The 20,334-nt window shown below is 37.4% G+C and overlaps 1 protein-coding gene across 6 annotated transcripts in view; it reads right to left on the bottom strand.

Annotated features, from left to right (window-relative positions):
- The window catches only part of diaph2 (diaphanous-related formin 2), a 372,424-nt gene that overhangs the window by 337,821 nt on the left and 14,269 nt on the right, over positions 1-20,334 (bottom strand). For 5 of the 6 annotated variants that reach the window (XM_056382907.1, XM_056382908.1, XM_056382912.1 and 2 more), the window contains 3 exons: positions 18,627-18,803; positions 12,515-12,619; positions 7,464-7,484 (listed from right to left, as the gene is read on the bottom strand). In XM_056382907.1, the coding sequence (XP_056238882.1) occupies positions 7,464-7,484; positions 12,515-12,619; positions 18,627-18,803 (303 nt within the window). The remainder of the gene's footprint in view (positions 1-7,463; positions 7,485-12,514; positions 12,620-18,626; positions 18,804-20,334) is intronic. The other variant, XM_056382909.1, reaches the window with a different exon arrangement.

Below are 20,334 nucleotides of genomic sequence, written 5' to 3'. Positions count from 1 at the left end.
TCCCACACAGCGCACCCTCTGTCACAGCTAGGCTTTTGCTTCTTCCACAGCCTACAAAGGTCAATCTAACCATGAATGCCTGAAGACAAGCTATTCGGCAGAAACTTGCAACAGTAATTGATAAATCTTATGTAGACTATAAAGTTCATTACATGACAATTTTGGCCCACGCTATTGCAATATTATGAAACTAATTAAGACACATTACGATTACTAGTATCTATGCTTCATCAAAATTAACTTTTTCCACTTTGTTAAATGTCATATGTATGAGAGGTCTTCAAGAGTGGGTAAGCCACAGAAACTCCAGCACAATGGAATTGCTAATTCAATTTTGAAGCACTGTTATTCGGATTCCGTTGTTTTCCCAAATTCAATGAGTTCACAGAATCCTGAGAGAGAGAGAGGTGTAATACTTGTATATAAATCTGTTGACAGATAACAATTCAAGAGCTTGGGGGTGAAAACGAACATTATAAATTTGTGTTTGTCATCATACTGGCTGAGCTCTAGGCAACTGTGGTTTAACTGCAGGGCCCCATAATATGAGGTGCTGCTCTGATGACAACGTTCAAGGTGTAAAAAGAAACACTTAATAAAAAAAGGAATTAACATTAATGTAACTAAACTTCAGGGGTCATACAGACGACCCAAAGGTGAACTTTCCAGCTGCCACAGCAGAACCTCAGGTTTGGTTGTATGTTCAAACAAACAAAAGTGGCTGCCATTAGCACATGACTGTCCACACTCTCCTCAGGCTAACAGCAAAGTTGGCATAAATTCGGCTTTTCTGTGATCGCTGTTGCTCTGCATATTTTACTATTGGCATGACAACAGCTATATGCTCTTTTTTATACATATGTCATACGACTTTTCCCAATGACACAAGGCAGGAAACAACTTTGCCACACATCTTTTTCAGCTGCTTATCACAATCAAGTATACTTTAACACTCTACTCTCCACCTCCGTTGTAGAGATTTGGGAAATGCAGACTTTGGCAAGAGCAACATCAATTGGGGCGAGGAGCACAAGCCTATGAAAGCTTTCCACAAAACTTAAATTTAACATATATCATCTCACACACTTGTATTAAAGTCTGAACAAAAGTTTGTGTTTCCAAAATCTAAACAACAGAGGAGGTAAGTAATATGTTATAGTACCCGCTAAGTTTTTGACCCCTATAGGGCAGGAAATAAGGAGCTATGTTTTGATGTACTAGTGCCCATATTTCTGGTATTAGGTATTCTACCAGTAAGAGCGTCGAGGTACCATCCAACAAATGACCAACCTTTGAGTAGAGGAAGGGAACTGGAAATAAGATTTCCTACTAAAGAAAAAGCGCATTTTAGTAAATGAAGCAGAAAATATTCGATATCCATTAAAAACGACAGATGACTCCAGATTTGCAGATATGCTATTCACCAGTAGTTTGTCAAATAAATCCTTCCCTCATCTCACTCCCAGACAACTTTTTATGTTCATCAGATGAACTCTAAAAGAAGCTTTCAGCCAATCAAAGAAACATCTTATTCAAACGGTCCCCTCCAGAGCATGTTTCCTTGATCTTAATTTAAGATAGAATCTATGGTGAACACTGGCTCAGGGCATGGGAGGCACACGCTATTGATTAATTTTTCATTGCCGTTCTTTTAAAGCACCAAGGACATGTGTCACATCAAATCTGTTCAACCCTCAGCGCCCAGTTTAATAGCTTGCTTGAAACAAAAAGTCTTTTGAGGCATGTGGTTTTAAAAAGGTAAAGAGGGGAATGAAGGAGGGAGGGTGCCTTGATTTCCTTTCAGGCTCACCATATTTCTTTTCTTTTTTTGAAGGTCTTTCGTAAGCACTCCTGGCACAGTGAACGAACACTTGATTGGAGTTAAAGAGGAGCCAGATGTCTGCATGTCCTCATATCCATGTAACTTTCTCTTTCTGTCTCTCTCGTTTCTCATCTGATGCTTTACAATCCTCTGCCTTACCTATAACAATTTGTTTACTGGTTATCCCTGATTCTTTTAATCCTCTGCAGTTACAAACAGACCCACAGAACAGCTAATTGGCCATAGCAAAACACCAAATCAACCAATCACATAACAGAATCAGATGTGAAGGCCATCTATTTTATTGGGAGTATTGGTGAAAAAGTAAGGTTAAATAGGGGCACTCCAGAGGCTCACCTGGTAGGCATACCACAAAGGCTTAGTCCTAACTACAGCGGTCTGGGTTCAAATCCAAGCTGTGGCCCTTTACTGCATGTTATCCCCCCCCCCCCCCCCCCCCCCCCCCCCACCCCCCACCCCTTTCTCCCTGACTTTCCTGTGTCTCTCTCTCACTGCAACTATCAAATTAGAGGAAGAAATGCCCCAAAAAAAAAAATGTAAGGTTAAATGAAGTAGCTGAGTGATAAATATTAATATAGAAAAAATATGATATGGATGATCATTTTGGTATGAACATGGTCACAAAGATGGCTACCATTGCTTTCCCCTGCTCAAAGCCTCCCTATAATCCTCCAAAAACCACAAAAATATAGTGCCATCTATTCAAAATTAATTTATTGCCGAGGGTACAGTAGTGTCTTACTTTCATCTTTTTTAAAATTTCTATCAATTTGATGTTTTTGATCAAGGACATTGTTAAGGTCCTGGAACCACATGGTGATTGGCAAAGAGCAGTTTTTCTTTAAGCCTTCCCAGAATATTTTTTTCTTTTTTGTGACCTTATTGGAACAAGATGTTGATTACAATCAAAAAGCTGGTAGAAGAATTAAAAGAGATAAAAAACATCCCTCAATTTTATGTCTCAGGAGATCAACAACGTTGATGCGAGTTAATCTCATGGGTCTAATGGAGGAGTTCCGTCAACTGAGGGGTTAAATTAACCAAAGGGAACATATGCCATATGGATGAATTCATAGCTTGTAGTGGAAATTTCAGAAAATCTTATCATATAAAAGAACTTTTATATGAGAGATAAAGTTTTTCCCACTGAATAAACAGTTATGATTTTTCTGAGAATTAACAATAATAATAATAAAAAAATAGACAACTCCTCACATATTTTCTTGTTACATCAAAGTTTTCTAAATTTGACAGAACATAAATCATTAAGTTTTAAAAATGACAGAGCCTTCCTGTAAATTACAAAGATAAAGGCCAGAAAGAACTGAGGCCTTAAAGATAGACTTTACAAATAACTGGGATGATTAAAAAGTGTTGAGTGAAAGATACATTTAAAAAAAGGAAAGCAATGGATGACTATAGGTTTGAAAAGGGTTTGCAAAAAGAAAAATTAAATCTGTAAGAGATTTTTACAACACGGAACCTGTGGAAGTGGTAGAAAAATAAACTGATTTCTATAGATTACAAAAGAAGGAATATTACAATAAAGTATTCCACAATTGTAAAAATAACAAAGAACCTGGAGAGTAAATAATCATATTAGTCAAAATAGATATTGTAAATCTGAATTTCAAAGTTATTAATGACTATTTTGTGGGTGTTGTCACTACTTTGGCCAGCAAGATCGTTTTGTCTGATGACAAAAGAGAGTAATATCAGTTCTAAGTATTTTCTTTCTCAGGTAAATGAAAGTGATATCATTGAAATTGTAAGAAAAATTAAAAACAAAAGCGCAACTGAAATAAATTTCATTGACATTGTTCATTGGTAATTATTAAATACATCATTTCCTCATTGTAGGTCCTCTGACCTATATATTTAAAAATTAAAAAAAAAAAAAAAAAAGGTATTTTTCCTAATAGTATGAAATTAGCAAAGGTAATTCCAATATTTAAAAATGGTGATAAGCACCATATGGATAACTACAGACTAGTATCCCTTCTTCCTCAATTAAGTATTAGAGACATTACTTGTGAAACAATTGGATCTTTCCATTGATAAATATAAATTATTGAGTGAACACCAGTATAGATTTAAGGAAATTTGAATTACTATGTGAAGTACTTGAGATGGTAGAAGAAATAACAATGGCAGTTGAAAATGACCAGTACTCTATTGTAATATGTATATTGATCTACATATACTGATCTGAAAAGTTACTTAGAAAATAGGCAAAGTGTGCAAATGAAGGATAATGTGTCTAGAATTAGGAAGGTCACCTGTAGAGTACCCCAGGGATTGGTGATTGGGCCAAACTTTTCACACTTTATACTCATGATATTTATGAAGTTACTGATATGTTCAAATGTGTCATTTTTGCAGATGACACAAATTTGCTTTGCTCTGGGGAAAAATTTAAAGGAACTTTGGTATGCAGTTGAAAGGGAGTTCGAAATTCTCAAAACTTGGTTTGATGTCAATAAATTGTCTCTTAATATTAAGAAAGCTAAATTTATGTTTTTTGTAAATCGAAAAGAAATTTATATGGATACTGAATTAAAAATCTGTGATGTTGGAATTGGAGTTTTTGGGATAAAATTCCTTAGGGTAGTGATTGATGACAGACAAACATGTCAACAACATATTGCTTATATTAAAGAAAAAATATCCAAGTCAATGGCAATTATGTATAAATCTAGAGATATATTCAATTATAAGGCCTCATATATAATTTATTGTTCACTTATACTTCCCTGCATAACTTATTGTGTGGAATATATACATACACATATATAAATATATATATATACTGTATATATATAGCCACACAAAAAGTTTATCTATTGTAAATTACTAAATTAGCAATACCCAATGTTATTTCATATAGACCATTTTTCTAATAATTACTGGCACATCTAAAATCTGAACTCTATATCGTCATAAACAGTTTTAAAATGGGAGGTATCATCATCCATACTACCATATATACACCCAGGAAAGACAGTGTCAGTGTTGTCTCCTTAGTCACTTTGAAATTAAAAAGACCAACACTTTATAATTCTGCAGAAAACTAAAACACATTTTCTATGAATTAGATCAGCTACAGTGCAGCCAATACAGCTTCATCCAAACTTTTTTCTCAGGCCTGAGGTGTTTTTGCCTCATTGGTCAAATCCACATACTTGACAACCATACACAGAGATATACGTGTTTACACAACTGCACTAACCATCACTGTCTGACATCTCAGAGCTGACCAGCATGTTAACGTGGAAATAAGCAGTCATCTGTCCAGTCATACAGATATTGATCACCTCCCTGTGGTCTGGAGATTGCTGCTCTTCAACACATGCAGCACACACCCTTTCTCTCACTCATGTACTCTCTCACTGTCATAGTCTCAGCAGCATTCCTCTGAGCTGCAGAGCCTGTCAATGGTAGTGCAGACAGACGGAAGTCTACTTTCACAGTAACACCGCAGGAGTCCTTGATGGATTGTTATAACGTGGCCCTTGGCTTTTGACGTAAATCAGGCCAATCTTTACAGAGACTGATGTTATAAAGCCATTGTAATGGTCAACAGGTAGCTGCAGCACAGTGCAAAAGAAAAGGTCCTTGTTCACCTGGACTGTTCGGGTCTGCCTGCCAGCATGCTGTTACTCAGGTGTGGGTGCTGTTCATATTTCCCTCAATCTTGCTTAAGGAGGTGAGGGAGCATATGAGATTTAGCAGTGTTGCACACTTACACGCTGGTCAGACTGGATTAGAGCCAATTCACGCCATCCTCTATTCCCACCTCATTCTCAACTGGGAGAGGGGAAAGTGCCAGAGAGATTTCATGCCTGAGACAGAGGAGTTACAGTTGTGTGTTCCCTATAGACAATCCTAACCAACACTCCCCTTCCAGCACACCTGAGAGCCCTCTGTCCCACCGACACATGCTGACAGCGTGAAAATGGGAATCTGCCAGCAAAGCAGGGAGCTAACTGCAGCCCACAATTGGCTAAGCAGGCTAAACGCTTTGCCTGTTTTTTCCTCCTTCAGTGGAGCTTTTAAGAATGACAGCTCATAGTTTTCACTATGTTAGCCATATCTGAAGGCTACTGAAGCAGGATTGACACAGAGGTTACAAAAGTCAGGGCAAATGCTTCAGTATACTCTTGAGTTTGAAGAAACTTCTTGATAACCAGGGTCTCTGGCACCTTTTGACATGGTTTGCAGAACTTCTGAAAGTAGGCCTCCACATCTCGGATGAGCGGTCATGATACAAGCTGGGGTAATTCTGTCATATTCCATTTACTGAACACAATGTGGCCATTGCTGCTGATCGAGAGCTACTCCATCCATGTCCATACAGGCCAAGTCGAAAACCCACTCTTCCCACAGAAATAACCAAGCACAAAAGAACAGTTTGACAAAGAAGAAGAAAATGCAATCGATACAAAACGTCTCTGTAAAATGCTTCAAAGAACGAGGTTTGTCTGAGAGCATGGGCAGAGCAGAGGCCAGGTCACAGTGTGCTGCTTTTCCTTGTCTGTGTTCCTGTTAAGCTTTACAGTCCTCTTAATCCTTACAAAGCTCTCAAACAGCAATGAAATTTAAAGTGATAATTCAACACTTGCTAAACCAATAAAAGAGTGTTTCTTCTTGAAAAAAACCAAAACTGTTCTTACAAAGGCAACAGTTTGCCACTTTATAGGATCTTGAGATAAAAAAAATGCAACTGGTATATTACAGTGTGGAGAAATTAAAAAGTCTTGCATTGACATTACAAATTAAATTTGCTATGATTATCTGGGTTTTTTGTAATCAACAAGCAGGTAAGGTGAAATGAAACCACCAAGACAATGCATTTGTGAGAAAACAGTCTTGTGGGCTTAAATTCTTTGAAAAAGCAACAGAGTTGTTGACTGCAAATTAAAAAATCTATCCATGAATATTTCCACTAAATAAATATAGGCCAATATATCTGTTCAAGGAAGAACAAATGTACTTGATATCTTTCCCGCAGTTTACTAGGTTCAGTGTGTGTACAGTTTGTATGCACATGTGTACACAAATGTGTATGCTCACAGCCTTATTAAGTGATATATATTCTCAGTATGCATTGTCTCTCATTGACAGAATGAGCACAGTTGAAACCATTTAGATGCACCATGTTTTGATAAACAGATTGTAGATTTATGAGTATTTGTGTAAAAGCTATCGCTCTTTGTTGGTATGACAATATTCAAATGCTAATAGGTGCTACACTGCAATCTATTTCAAAGGAGAAACAGCAGAAACCAACAAAAGGCCTCCCAGTTCATTTTCAGGCTGTATAATTTCAAAATCCCTCATTTGAAAGTGCTACCATTTACACTGTTGGCAATTTATAGCCTTTCCAAATTACAAACCATTAGCAATATCTGAGCTGAAAATAAAAATCCAGGCCATAAAAGTGACCTTACTTGACACTTTGAAACATGCTCCTCGACATTGTTCCAAAAGAATGTGTGTGTGTGTGTGTGTGTGTGTGTGTGTGTGTGTGTGTGTGTGTGTGTGTGTGTACGAGGTTGAATGAAAACAGATACATAGAAGGAACAACAATCAGAAGCCAAATAAATAATGGGCTACTTACCGCAACTTTGCTCCCAGTTATCTGCATGCAGCGATCAGCGGAGAAGGTTAATGTGCAAAAAGACACAAACAGCACAATCATTAGTAGGCCGGAGAATCCTCTCCATTACACATAGAGGCATTAGCGTAACTTGTGTGACATCACAAACACTATACAACTAAACCTTTGCAATTATTATAGGTACATACTGAAGATAATGTCTGTGTTTGGCCGCTGCAATTTTCAAATTCTCAATAATACATATGATATGTATATGACAAATGAGAGAAGAACTCGCAAAGCATGTACATAACAAAAGCTATCATCAATACATGGCACCAACAACTGTGGAAGTGATGAATCAACATGTTTAGACATGCCAATAACCACACAAGGGATTTATTAAATGATTAACAGGGTAAAATATGATTGCCCTTGTGATTGACTGACTGGTATAGATTCACAGATTCATCCTCCAAAAGGAACAATGGCTAGTGTGGACAAAGAGGCTGCAGAGGGTCTCCCTGGGCTGAAATCAATCAGCTGCCATTAGTGCTGGGCTTCAGGTGTCAAATTTGTGTGGCAGAGCTACCTTGAGCCTGTGCAGTCAGCACGATTCTCTGAGTTTAACCTTGTTATCTGTCAATAGTGGCAGGTAGCAGGAGTGTTTTTTATTACTGCAACTGTAGGGCTTGTTTCACAGTAGGAAGGTGTCTGTCAGCCGAGCAAATGTATTCTAATCTGTGGCTGAGCTTCTCATGCTTTGCTACATGTTTGGGAGAAAATGTATTCTGACTGCAGGAAGTTACAGGACACACTGAGCTCCTTTTCTTTCACCACCTCTCCTGCTTTCACTCCCTCCTATTCTCTACCCTCCTTTCATCTCTTCTAATCTCCCTTTCCATTTCTTTTATTGTCACTCAGTCTCTGCATGTCTGTGGCCATTTGATGCTTGATTTCCCCTCTCTATCCCTCTACCAAGAGTTTATAATAGCCATAAAGTCTGTTTTACGCATGCCGCCACCTGATCACACACACACTACTCTTTAATCATAATGTGTATCCACATTTTCCTTGTTCTCCAGTGAATGCAGAATGTCACTGTCTTAAACTGCGGAATATTTTATCTGAATACTGCTGGCTACCTGATACCTTGAAATGAGTCACACTGACATAACTCAGAACTTAAATATTTTCCACAGATGTTGATGCCTACTACTACCACATAATACTGCATATATATTTTAGAATGTTGTATTTTGCAGTTTGACCAAAATAACAGACACTATCTTGGGGGTGCTCAGACAGACAAGGAGGAGCTTGAGAGGAACAGCACAGTTTCACTAAAAAGTTTGTATTTACAATACAATGTAACACCTTGTTCTCACTAAAACAGCTGTAAAACTCCACTCAGTTCAGACACCAACTATTTACTTGAGTAGTGTTAAGGTATATCTACCTAGTCAGATCCGTTATTGAGCATGTTTTATACTACATTATTAATCAACTAAGGACAAGTATGTATATAAAAATATGTATTTTCTTCTCAATAGAAATATAACCATTACCACAGTTTTTCATGATGGAAAAAATATATTCCCATTGCATAAACACTCATCAGTATAATCAGATAATAATAAAGGGACTGGATGATGTTAGCAAATGCCAGGGCCCATTAAGAGAACAAGGTGGCACATTGATGGTCACATTAAACAAACCATTATTTGAATAAAACCAATACTAGACAATCCCCCTTAAAAGACCCTGCCGTCACCCTTCCTCCTGTATCTGAGACACAGCACATTTGAAATGAAACAAGAAAATATTCACTGTCGATAGACAAAGTAGATCTCTGAGAAATAAATAATTGTATTAGTGTAAAGCGAATTTTGGCAGTTTTAATGAGGCTGGCACACATTTATAGAAAGAAGAAAGAAGAAGAAATGAGGTGAGAGAGAAAGGCAACTATTCATGCAAAGCTGATGGTCAAGGACGTCCACAGACACACTCCTGCAAAAGCAGAGCCGGATACCATTGAAACACAGCTCATATTCAAATGAACAGGGTCAGTGTTGAATTCTCCCTTGAAAAGACATTCCATTCTGTGTTGGGGGTAATTTGCTAGACTCCTGCTGAGGCACCTCAGTAGAGTATGGGAGTGTTCTAAATCTTGCCTGGTGATAGACGAGTAGAGAGCTGGTAATTCACAAGGGAGGGGAAAAAAGCTTCAGCTTTCACTCGAAAGACATATTTTACAAGACTAAACAAAGTAATAATCAGCCATTTCTCATATTAGCTGTCATTTGAAGCCTGACAGCCTTTTAGAGGTACAGTACTGTAGTCTTTATACATACAAAAAAGTTGTACATTGTGAAGGAAAACTCAAGCACCTATAGCTATTAATGCTTACATTTTTTTTTTTTACTTTTTGTTGGGCACCAGAGCACATGTACAATTGAGCACATCTGCAGAGGCAGACAAGAAAAAGGGGACAGTACTGGGGGATATTTCTTGTTACAACAATATTTATCGATTTAAACTTCCAGTTCCAAAGCATTTTAAGCCTGCATACTCTGCAATAGCTGTAGGTCAACAAAGAAAGAGGTTTGTCTAGAAGTTTGAGTATTGATGTGTGTGTGGGGGAACTTGTGACATCCATGAATGTCCCACTTTTATTTTTGTGGCTGCAATAAAATATATGTTTAAACATGTTGCCTCTGTGATAGTTATATCAAAAATTACAATTTTGTCAGATGCTCTATTGGGATCATCTACAAATGAAAAAACAAAAAAACAAAAACAGGAAATTTAGCTGAATGCATGTGAAGCCCTTACAAAGCCCCAAAACTGTAATCTCACAACGCTGAAGACATCTTTAGTCAAATAAAAAAAAAGAATGAAAGATTGAGTCGCATTAATAGTGAAGGTACCACAACAAATCAGAGACACCCCAACATGACTCAAATGCATCAATCCTTCATTCATCACCATTTACATTTTCAATGCAACACATTCTCTTTTAGTCCACACTGCATGCTCATCAGCAACCACAAGCAACATTAGCCCCAGATAAAGCCTAACCCCTGCAAGAGAAACACCCAGTTCACACAAAGCAGTTACTTGAAAACATTAAAGCAATCATGAAACCTGCTTTACTAAAACTCAGGTATCTAAATTTTAAACCAATGTCATTTCTGAGGTATTTTGCTGACAAACTCTATTTTATGCTGATTCTGACCTATACATGAGCTTATGAGGATTTTAAGAAGTTATTGAAACCCAAATCACATTAAGATACTACAGAACACAGACTCACTGTCAGTCAGTTGATACAGCAACAAGCTTCAGGCTGGAACACTTTTGCTTCACAGCTACTCAGATTTTCTCTTTTTCTGTCTACCAGTAGCTAAAAGGATGACTATAAATTCTGTTTGACACAAAAATGTATTCAATTACTTATAGTGTTATAAAGTAATTTAACTAAAAAAAACAACTAAAAATATCTGCTGATGAGCTAACTTACTTATTTACAACTGAAAATGATTCATTAAGGCATGAGCATCGTCTTATACAATTTAGGGTAGGTTGTTTGTTTGTTTTACTTTAAGTAAATTACAATTAATATGCAAAACAGTTGTTGTAGTTTGTTTTTGGGGCAATCCCCTGATGTGCTCTTAGGCAGTATCTTAGACAGACATAGTTACACCAATAGTTGTGCGTATAGTGTTTCTCACTGAAAAAGGAGATTTGGTAGCAGTATCATATTATTATTAGTCACTCACAAATGTCCCCCGAACCTCAAGCTAAGTTATCTTCATGTATTATCAGTATATGACATAGTGTGTGGATGTACAGATGTTCTAGTGTAACTGTATGCACACTTGCATGAATCTGTGTTTGCACAGATACATCATCACTGACATTCAAACATCTCCCTCTTTCAGTCATATTAAATGTGATAGCAGGGTGCTGACAGACATCACATTTTGTCCTCTGTCCTTTCACTACACAGATTACGTTATTCATTTGAATAAAATATCAGTGCTCACAAAGCATAATGGGCCCTGTGAGGAATTCAATCATCTCGGATAATCATCATTATCAATAATGCCAGTTAATTACCATAACAATGAGGAAGGTAATAAATGATGATGTCAAGAGAGCGCTACCAGGTTCTGGAAGCAATGGGGGCAGAAATCACTTTTTTTCTTCTGTGCTGATGTTAATTTCACCTCACAAGTTTGGCTATAACTTCAAAAGAGGATACAAGAATTCTTCATACATTCATGTATTACCCTCAAAACTACTTACTTTTTAATCACTGTTTTTGGATTAGACTCATGAAGTATCAAATTCCAGATTACTCTACAACAATAGGCAACATAATCCCAACTACCGATAATCTAAATATAAAACTACTGATAGTTAAGAATCAGACAGAATTGTTCTGATTAACACTCAGAGCAAGAATAAAACTGGATGGTGAAGCTAGCTACAATGTAGCATAAATATAAGCTTATCACAGGCTCATGCTAAACATAGCTTTAAAGCTCATGTGTGCACCTCTGTATTTGATGGATGTGCTCCTAATAATTAAACTGCTGCGGAATCAAGCATTTGACTGAACTTTATTTATACCCAAATAACAAAGCAAGGCATTGCCCCCTATCGGTAAAAAAAAACCTCACATGCAAGTACACAACTAAATCACCAAAACTTTTCATGCAAACACAGGACTGGACAAGCACTGACCATCCACCTAGCATTGAGTGAGGCAGTGACTACAATTTATATCCAATAGATTGTGGCACAAGAGGGAAAATGATAAAGAAAATAAATCAAAATTGCAATCAAAGATGTGGGACTCAAGCATTAAGAGCAGAGAGTGAGACAATGACAGAAGTGAGAGTGTGCAAGAAAGGATGACAAAGCAAGCCATAAAGCAAAGGATCAAGTTAAACTCATTCTGGAGAGTCAGGTGGAGTGTCATGATACTTCAAGCCACCCACTACAATTATGCAGTACACTTCAGTTTATAGTGATACAGCATTAAGGTTTATTCTCTCACTTACAGATTTGGCAGTGGCTGAGATGTACTGGACCACCATCTCGCGCTTGGTACTCAAGTCCTTTCCGCGTAGAGGAGCTTTGCGTTCCTCATTCAGGTTCATGTCCTCCTAGATACACACACACAGTGAGAAATTTAATGAGCAGTAATGATAGAAATAGGGTAATTGGTAATAGTAGAGGATTTCAATAAATTTAAAAAATAAAATGAATCAAAAAATAAACTTGAAAAGTAAATTAAGATTATTTTATGTGTAATAACAATTCTGCTTTATTACAAAGTTAACATTAGGGTACGTCAAATCATCGAGTCAATTGAAGAAGGTGGGAAATATTAGCCGAATCACAAATCTTCAACACTAAGCACATACTGCATCTATGCTTGTAACCAAACAGAAGTTATATGCTTATATAATGAAAAGTTATCACAATCCCAACTCTCAAAACCTCAAACTTTGAACCGTGTTATTTACAGTGCAACAGTTCCACTAGAAAGCAGAAATACTTCAGACATACCAACAAGTATAGTTCCATATACAATAACCCTTTCACATCAGATCCTGTCCAGTTGAATAAATTTGTTTTGCATCTATGTTTCTTTGTCACAAGTCACAAGGTACAGAAAGAAGAAATAATGACAGTAATAATTAGTCCTTGAAACGAAAGTAACAAGGCTACAGCAATATAAACTGTGCACCCCAACTCCGAACAAGAGAACAAAATCAAACAACACAGTTTCTATTGAGGCCATGCAATCACATCAGATAGGCTGGATAGGCAGTATCTGCGTGTTATTGGGAGTATTATCTTTGTGCTACTTTAATTCTGCATCACAAAAGATGTCTTTCATGTGAGAGACATCAGGGGATGCAGCGAAGGCCGGACAGAGCACTAAAAGCTAGGGAATGACATGATGATTAGAATGGAGGGGGATGTTTATCAGAAGCACTCTCTCACAAAGAGATGGCTAGAATGAACGGAGAGAAAAAACATCCTCTTCAGGGTTTTAGGACAGTGAACCTTAAGTTGTGGAGCCATGCTGCCCTCTGCTGGGAGGTAAAGAAAATCATGTGTCCCCTGGTTTGGGTGAGCTGATTTGGCAGTGATTGCCCTCTGTCCGACTTAATGTAAAATTATAAATTAAGCGTGTCACATCTAAGTAAGAACATTGTATTACGTAATGGTTTGAATATCTTACCACGAGTAATCTAATTCAAACTGATTGTGTTTCATTTGTCAGTGAAGCATGGGCAGGAATCCCATCCAGAGGCACCGTGACCTAAATTCCTCCAACTACATTTCCTCCAGTAAATACCCTCAGAGCTAAAAACCATTAACATCCTTTTTGTGGAACAGGGAGGAAAAAATGCAGCTGAAACTTTTACAACTGGCAGGTTTTTCACCCAAGGAAACCGGCAGGTTTTTTAATTAATCTTTGAACCCTGCTAATTTATCTGCTTAATTGGCATTCAATAAACGAAGTAAAATGTGGCAGGGTGAGTATGTTGTAGGAGGGGTAGGAGTATTGGGCCTGCGGGACGCTTGTCAGGGGGCAAACTGGAGGAATGAGCCCTCCATGTTTAGTCTCCAAAATGATTAATGCTCTTTTATTAATTATACCCTCACAGGCTTCATAAAAAAGAGTCCCAGAATATCTTCCAACTATGCTGCCAGTGTAACTGAAATGATGAGATCTGAGCTTGTATCACTGACAGTGGAATTTGCAAGAAATATGTTCTTGATCATATTGTCCATGTCAGACTGGCAAACTCTGTTATGAATTTTCCAATGCGAATCAGTCTCCACTTCTTTTGCTGATGCCAACAATAATTTCATTCTGCAACAACTGGAAAATCAAGCATCATGGACAGGAGTTTGAGGAACACCGTCTATCCCAGTGGACTGCTGTACTGCATATGTATACACGGTGCAGTCCACCAGGAGTAAAGCAATGACACATTGCGTTCACTCTATTGGCTCTGTGCTCCAGTACAATGGATTTAAAATGAAACAATGGCTGAGGTTAATGAGCTGACTTCCAGCTTTAAAGGTGTTTGACGGTGTCCACATCCCTAGTGGTTGAGCGGACTTTTAATACAGTATACAAGCCAAACAGTGTAACGTTCTTGAATGGCCAAGTCAGCCACCTCAATCCAACCAAGCAGGTGTTTCAGTCACTAAAAACCAGCCCTAAAAACAAGCAATAAGAGAAGAAGGCTGCATTACAGGCCTGGCTGTGCATCATCAGGGAAGGTACTAAGCATCTGCGGAAGTCTATGGATCACAGATTTCAGGCAGTCAGTTTCTGCAAAGTATTTTCTATCAAATACTGACTAGAGCCCGACCAATATTGGAATTTTGGGGCCAATAACAATATTAGGGAGTAAAAAAGATTCCAAAATATATATATATAGATAGATAGATAGATAGATTTCGGAATCTTTTTTACTCCCTAATATTTTGAAAAAGATATGTTATGAAAGCAGGATATTTTACAGTTTAACAATAAACTTTATTGTCCAAAATGACATCGGTGCACTGAAATGGTAAATTTCACTAGGAATTAAATAAAATAACTATAAATAACTAAAAAATAAAAAACATAATAAATATATATATATATATATATATATATATATATATATATATATATATATATATATATATATATATATATATATATATATACACATACACACACACACACACTATACATGTATATTTAACTTAATGAAAACAAAAGATCAAATGTACATAAAATGCTGCCTGTATAACTTGTCCCGAGCATTTCCACTGCACTATTGCTTATTATTAAAAGCATTCATGTCAGCACATATCAGAGAATATATGCGCCGATACGATATATCTGTAACAGGCCAATATCAGCCAATATAATCAGCCGACCAATAAATTTGTCTAGCTCTAATATTGAATATGTGGCCTTCATTTAAGCTTCTGATTACACCTATACATTGTATTCATTAAAATTTCAGGGACACTATGAAAGGTGCAACAATTTGTACATGGTTTATGTTATCATGTTGAAATAAGCATCCCCAAATTAAAAAATGGAATGAAGAACTTAGTTTCTCAACTCTCTGAAGCTCACTGAACAATTGCTATGAGGTCAAAGCCACAAAAATATTGTCCTTCTACTTAGGGACTACCATATATATAAAAAATATAAGATTGGCAAAAATGTCAAAGTCCTGTAGCTTGATGTAGCTTCAAATACAGCCCAATCCAGAGTGTCACAGGCTTCAAATCAAAGAAAAGAGCAATTAATGGCTACCATCAAATGTGTCTGAAGCTGAAATGGATATGAAGAGTCAATGCTATGGGGAAAAGCAGATCTAAGAAAAGTAGAAGACGTAAAAATGTTTTGCTTCAACTGTGACCAATCAATTATTTTGTCCACTACCCTCAAGTCTGATCCATGAGTGTGTAAGGGCACACACAGTAACTCTCCTGTGGGCTGGTTTTAATGTCCTGGCGCAGGGTGTTGACTGCTGAGGGATCACATAGGTGCTTATTACTAGGGTTGTTCATCCTGACAATGGCGCATAGAGAGTCACATAAAACCTCAAACTAGCCACAGCAGCACCACACTACTCTTGACAATGAGAAGACATTCTCTAAAAAAATGGTAAACAAATGGGGACTGGAATCAAATCAGGTGAGGATAAGTGAGGATGTCATGCTCTTGGAGGTTTTCATGCTGACGGATCTGGGTGATAATGTCATGACTGCTAAAGGCCACATCTGCACAGGGGAATTATGGTGCAGCAACTACACAAACACAAACTCACACCAAGGTGGAGATTTTCTGAATGGAGAGGACAATTTCATGTATCTGACCACACCAAACATCCCACCACAGCTTTCTTATCATGAGCCTTTACAGTTGAATTGAAGATGAAAAGGGATATGCAATGCATCAATGTGTAGTGTAAAGGTTTTACAACTAACTGAATGCTGCTGAAATGAGTTCTCATGTTAATGTGTGTACTACTGTGTTCCTAGGTTGAACTTCTTGGATTGGAGTCTGCTACTGCAACTAGCTGCCTCCTTAGTGAGATGCAAATACTGGACATTTCATCAGAGGATTTAGTGCTGTGCATTTTGAGGAGGGGCTCTGAATTCCAGCTGCGCACATCTTGGTTAATTCAACAACAGGACACACAGAGTAAAGACATGCACTACACCCTTCTAAAGGCAGTGCTGAAAGTAAATGTTTAGTTTGTGCATTTTAACTTTCCCTGTAGCTTCATGAAAATACTTCCACTCTCAATGGTTCGCTTCAAAAGTTGTAGAAAAGAGTTATTTGGTTTTCTTCCCCAGTGACTGAGTGTTTCTTCCTATATTTGCCCAAAACCCTTTGATGACCTTTCAGTAATGGGCTATGTGCTATTTAGGCTTTGACATACACAGCGCAATGTGTAAACTGCTTTCCAGAGGAAAAATATGTTCACTTTCTCCTAGTCATTAATGCACAGTAGGCGGTCTCACTAATATGGCATGGGTCATCCCTTCATTTGAAGGCAGCTACACATCTAAGGCTGTAGCACCATAAAAACAATCAATAAGGGAATTGGTGTAAAGACAAAGAGAGCAACTCAAATGTACACATGTATGACACAAAGAGACAGAGAGATGACAAAGACAGTTAGATGCTGATGAGAAGCAGTTAGCATCAAAAGAAACTACCACTGTCATTTCTGTTTTTGGAACATCAAAGCAGAAAAGTTTACAGGCAATGTTTACAGTCTGGTTTACAGTCTAAATACTGGTGGATTCAAAAGTAAATAACCCTGTTCTTTTTTATTTGATTACTGTAATTATACTTCCCAACCCAAAATGTCAAGGCATGTCAAATGTCACACCAGCAAACATGCTGTCTGTGTCATCTGTCACTGAGCAAATTGAAGCCTGGGTTTAATGTCACGCCACTGTGAGCACAAACATAGTAATTGAGAGGTGAACTGAGTGACAGGGATGAGCACCCAGGCAAGAAAACACTGAGCAGTAGCCTGATGAAAACCAGGAGCACTGGTCACATTTCTCTGGTCAAGACCATTGTATGGGAAAAAAAGGAAAGGCAGGCAGCATACCACACACACTCAGAAACATTATCCACAATAGTACACACAACCTATGCAATGAAGCCAGAGTAATTCGGTTCCCCACTTCAAAGAGATGGACTGAAAGCTTTTTGTTAGATTTCAATCCTGCAGTACATAAGGCCAAAAATGCATTCAATGGAGAAAATCACAAGTGTGACAGAGCTTTGACCCAAAAGATGAGTGTGAAGTGAATTTCAAAGTTTGGTGCTCTGACAGTGGCCTACGGAATACATGGGTGGAGCCCTGCATCACAAAAGCTTAACATCTGAATGCATAAGCACTGATGGTTTTCTAATCTATGTCAGTTAAAAGGGAAAGAATCACAAATTTCAAGATTATCTCTATAAATCTACAGATAAAGTTCAGCGCTGTCTCTGATCTGACTGCGGTCACAACTATTAGGGCTTTGTTTATAGATGAAGATATTTACAAACTAATACTATTTCATCATGGGTTATTTAGGAGAATGCAAATGTACATCATATCCTGGCTTCTAATGCTTTAACAATTTCTGGTAAAATTTAACTTCATTTAATCCGTAGAACTGAACTGTAAACCATGACATCTCAGTAGAATCATCAGGACAGATTATATTGTGAGACTACAAACAATTTTAAGATGTTGAATAAAGGAAGAGAGCTATGAAAACCAGTAATTTCACCATTGTTTTTTACATGCCTGGCAAAGCTTTGCTCACTAAAGAAATCTCATCAGCAGTAAAACAAGGACACGTGGAGATCTATGGGTATATGTTGATATAAAAATACTTTTCAAACTTTACTTTCTGCCTTGTCAGACTCCTTCACCAACATTCACAAAAGCAGCTGTTTCTTTACTTGTGTCCCTCCTTAAAATCAATTAAATTTTTCAATTTAAAATTTTATAATAGAATGGTCATTATTTATTATTCTGTGGCAGCTGTAATAAAACTGTTGTGGAGGGCTACACATGACCCTGCACAGAGTAAATACCACAAAAGAAATACAAAACTCACCATCATCTTCTCAAAGAGGTCAATGATCTCCTTTTCTGAGAGGTTCATTGAGCGGTCATCAAAAAGGGGCTGAGGAACAGGCAGTTCAGCCTGAGTAGAGAGGGGATCTGTAGGGTGCTGTATAAGGGGCTTCTCCTTCTTCATTCCCGTTTTCCTGAAACTGGTAATACGATCACGCTGAAAGAAAACAGTGTTTGAGATATTAAAATTTTGCACTAACAATCCTGTTTAGAATACGTCAAGTATAAGAATGACTGTTTTTCAGGTACTGCTGATTTTCACTGAAAAAACCTGATCTTTCAAAAAGGGGTAGATTGGTTTAAACTGCCTGTAACTCAAATTTCACACATTAAAGAGTGCCTGTGTCCTGTTATCAGAGCACCCCGCTCACCACAATTTCCAGTGAACACGATCCTCAATGGCGAGGACAGCTCAAAAAGTGTTTCTAAAAGATCAGCCAAAATCCCTCCAAGTCATGTAAGAGTAACTTCAAACTCAATTTTATATGGATGGAAAGTAATGCTGCTCTGACCTCTGTGGGTTGAAAGGCTCAAGTCTGTTGAAGGGCTAACCACACCCAACATATACAACTGACCAAACCAGGGTGTGAACACAGCATGGACCATCTACTAGATCTTGTCAAGGTCTAGTTACTTCATAAATATACGGTTTATAAACAAGTCTGTAGTCACACATGTGTGACCATGAGTCTATAATGCTCATTACACACCAGAAAACAAAATTCTTAGAACAACAAAAATAGTACTAGGGTAAAAAGTATGTTAGGTTTATGCTGGTGCTGCAAGAAATAAGGCCAGGTCGTTGCCTAAATAGTTTGACTCTTTTACGCATGAAGGTGCTTTCATGGCTCTCTTCATTATCACTTGGCCAAAAGGTGGTGGTAGAGGAACAGTCACTGTAAACAGACTGCTGAGATTTTGGAATATTTTGTGGGAATTTATTTCAAATAAAAGGGGTACCTGAAGGAATGAATTTGCCATCACTTGCCGTGTCAATTCATTTTATCCAGTGATTGCTAACATATTTTACACTTGGCCTTGGTGGACAAACGGAACATCGCCATCCCAAGCCAAACTACAGTTGTTTATGCAGTAACTGACACAGTACTTTAATTATCTGATTTAAGAAGCTTTTTGATTTTTTTTTTAATAATTTGTCCTGTATTGTCCTGTAATATATATAAAAAAAAATTTAAAAACACATAGTAAAAGGTATTTTTTGTGACAATCAAAATAATGTGCTCTAAACAACATAGGAATAAGAATAGACCCAGAAGTACACAATATGTTGACATAGTATACTGCATAAAACTTCAAAAACCAGGCCTTTACTTACCATTATACACCATGGATTACGTGATTTGTGCTTATGTCATTAGAACAATTTTGGCATACAATAACTTAAGATTGTTGTTATAACTTCAGTGAGACATCAGTTCCCTTGTTATATTCTTCAATTGACACTCAGTGTTGTAAAGTTTAGTGTGAAAGCAGAAAAGTACATGGACGGCATGCAACCAGTCAATGTTAGTCCTTTTTAGTAAAATGGAATGGGGAATACATGCTGGATGAATGAACATAGAAATGAAATGGAAAGACAAACATGATGATGACATACATGATGTCACTACTCTCAGTTTGATGAAATATTACTGGATGGATCAAACATTCTGTAAGCCAAGACAAAA

Source organism: Seriola aureovittata, chromosome 8 (assembly GCF_021018895.1).
Source record: "Seriola aureovittata isolate HTS-2021-v1 ecotype China chromosome 8, ASM2101889v1, whole genome shotgun sequence".
In the NCBI taxonomy this organism is placed as follows: domain Eukaryota; kingdom Metazoa; phylum Chordata; class Actinopteri; order Carangiformes; family Carangidae; genus Seriola; species Seriola aureovittata.
Note: the sequence above shows the minus strand (reverse complement) of the source record. Positions and strands in the feature narration are given on the sequence as shown.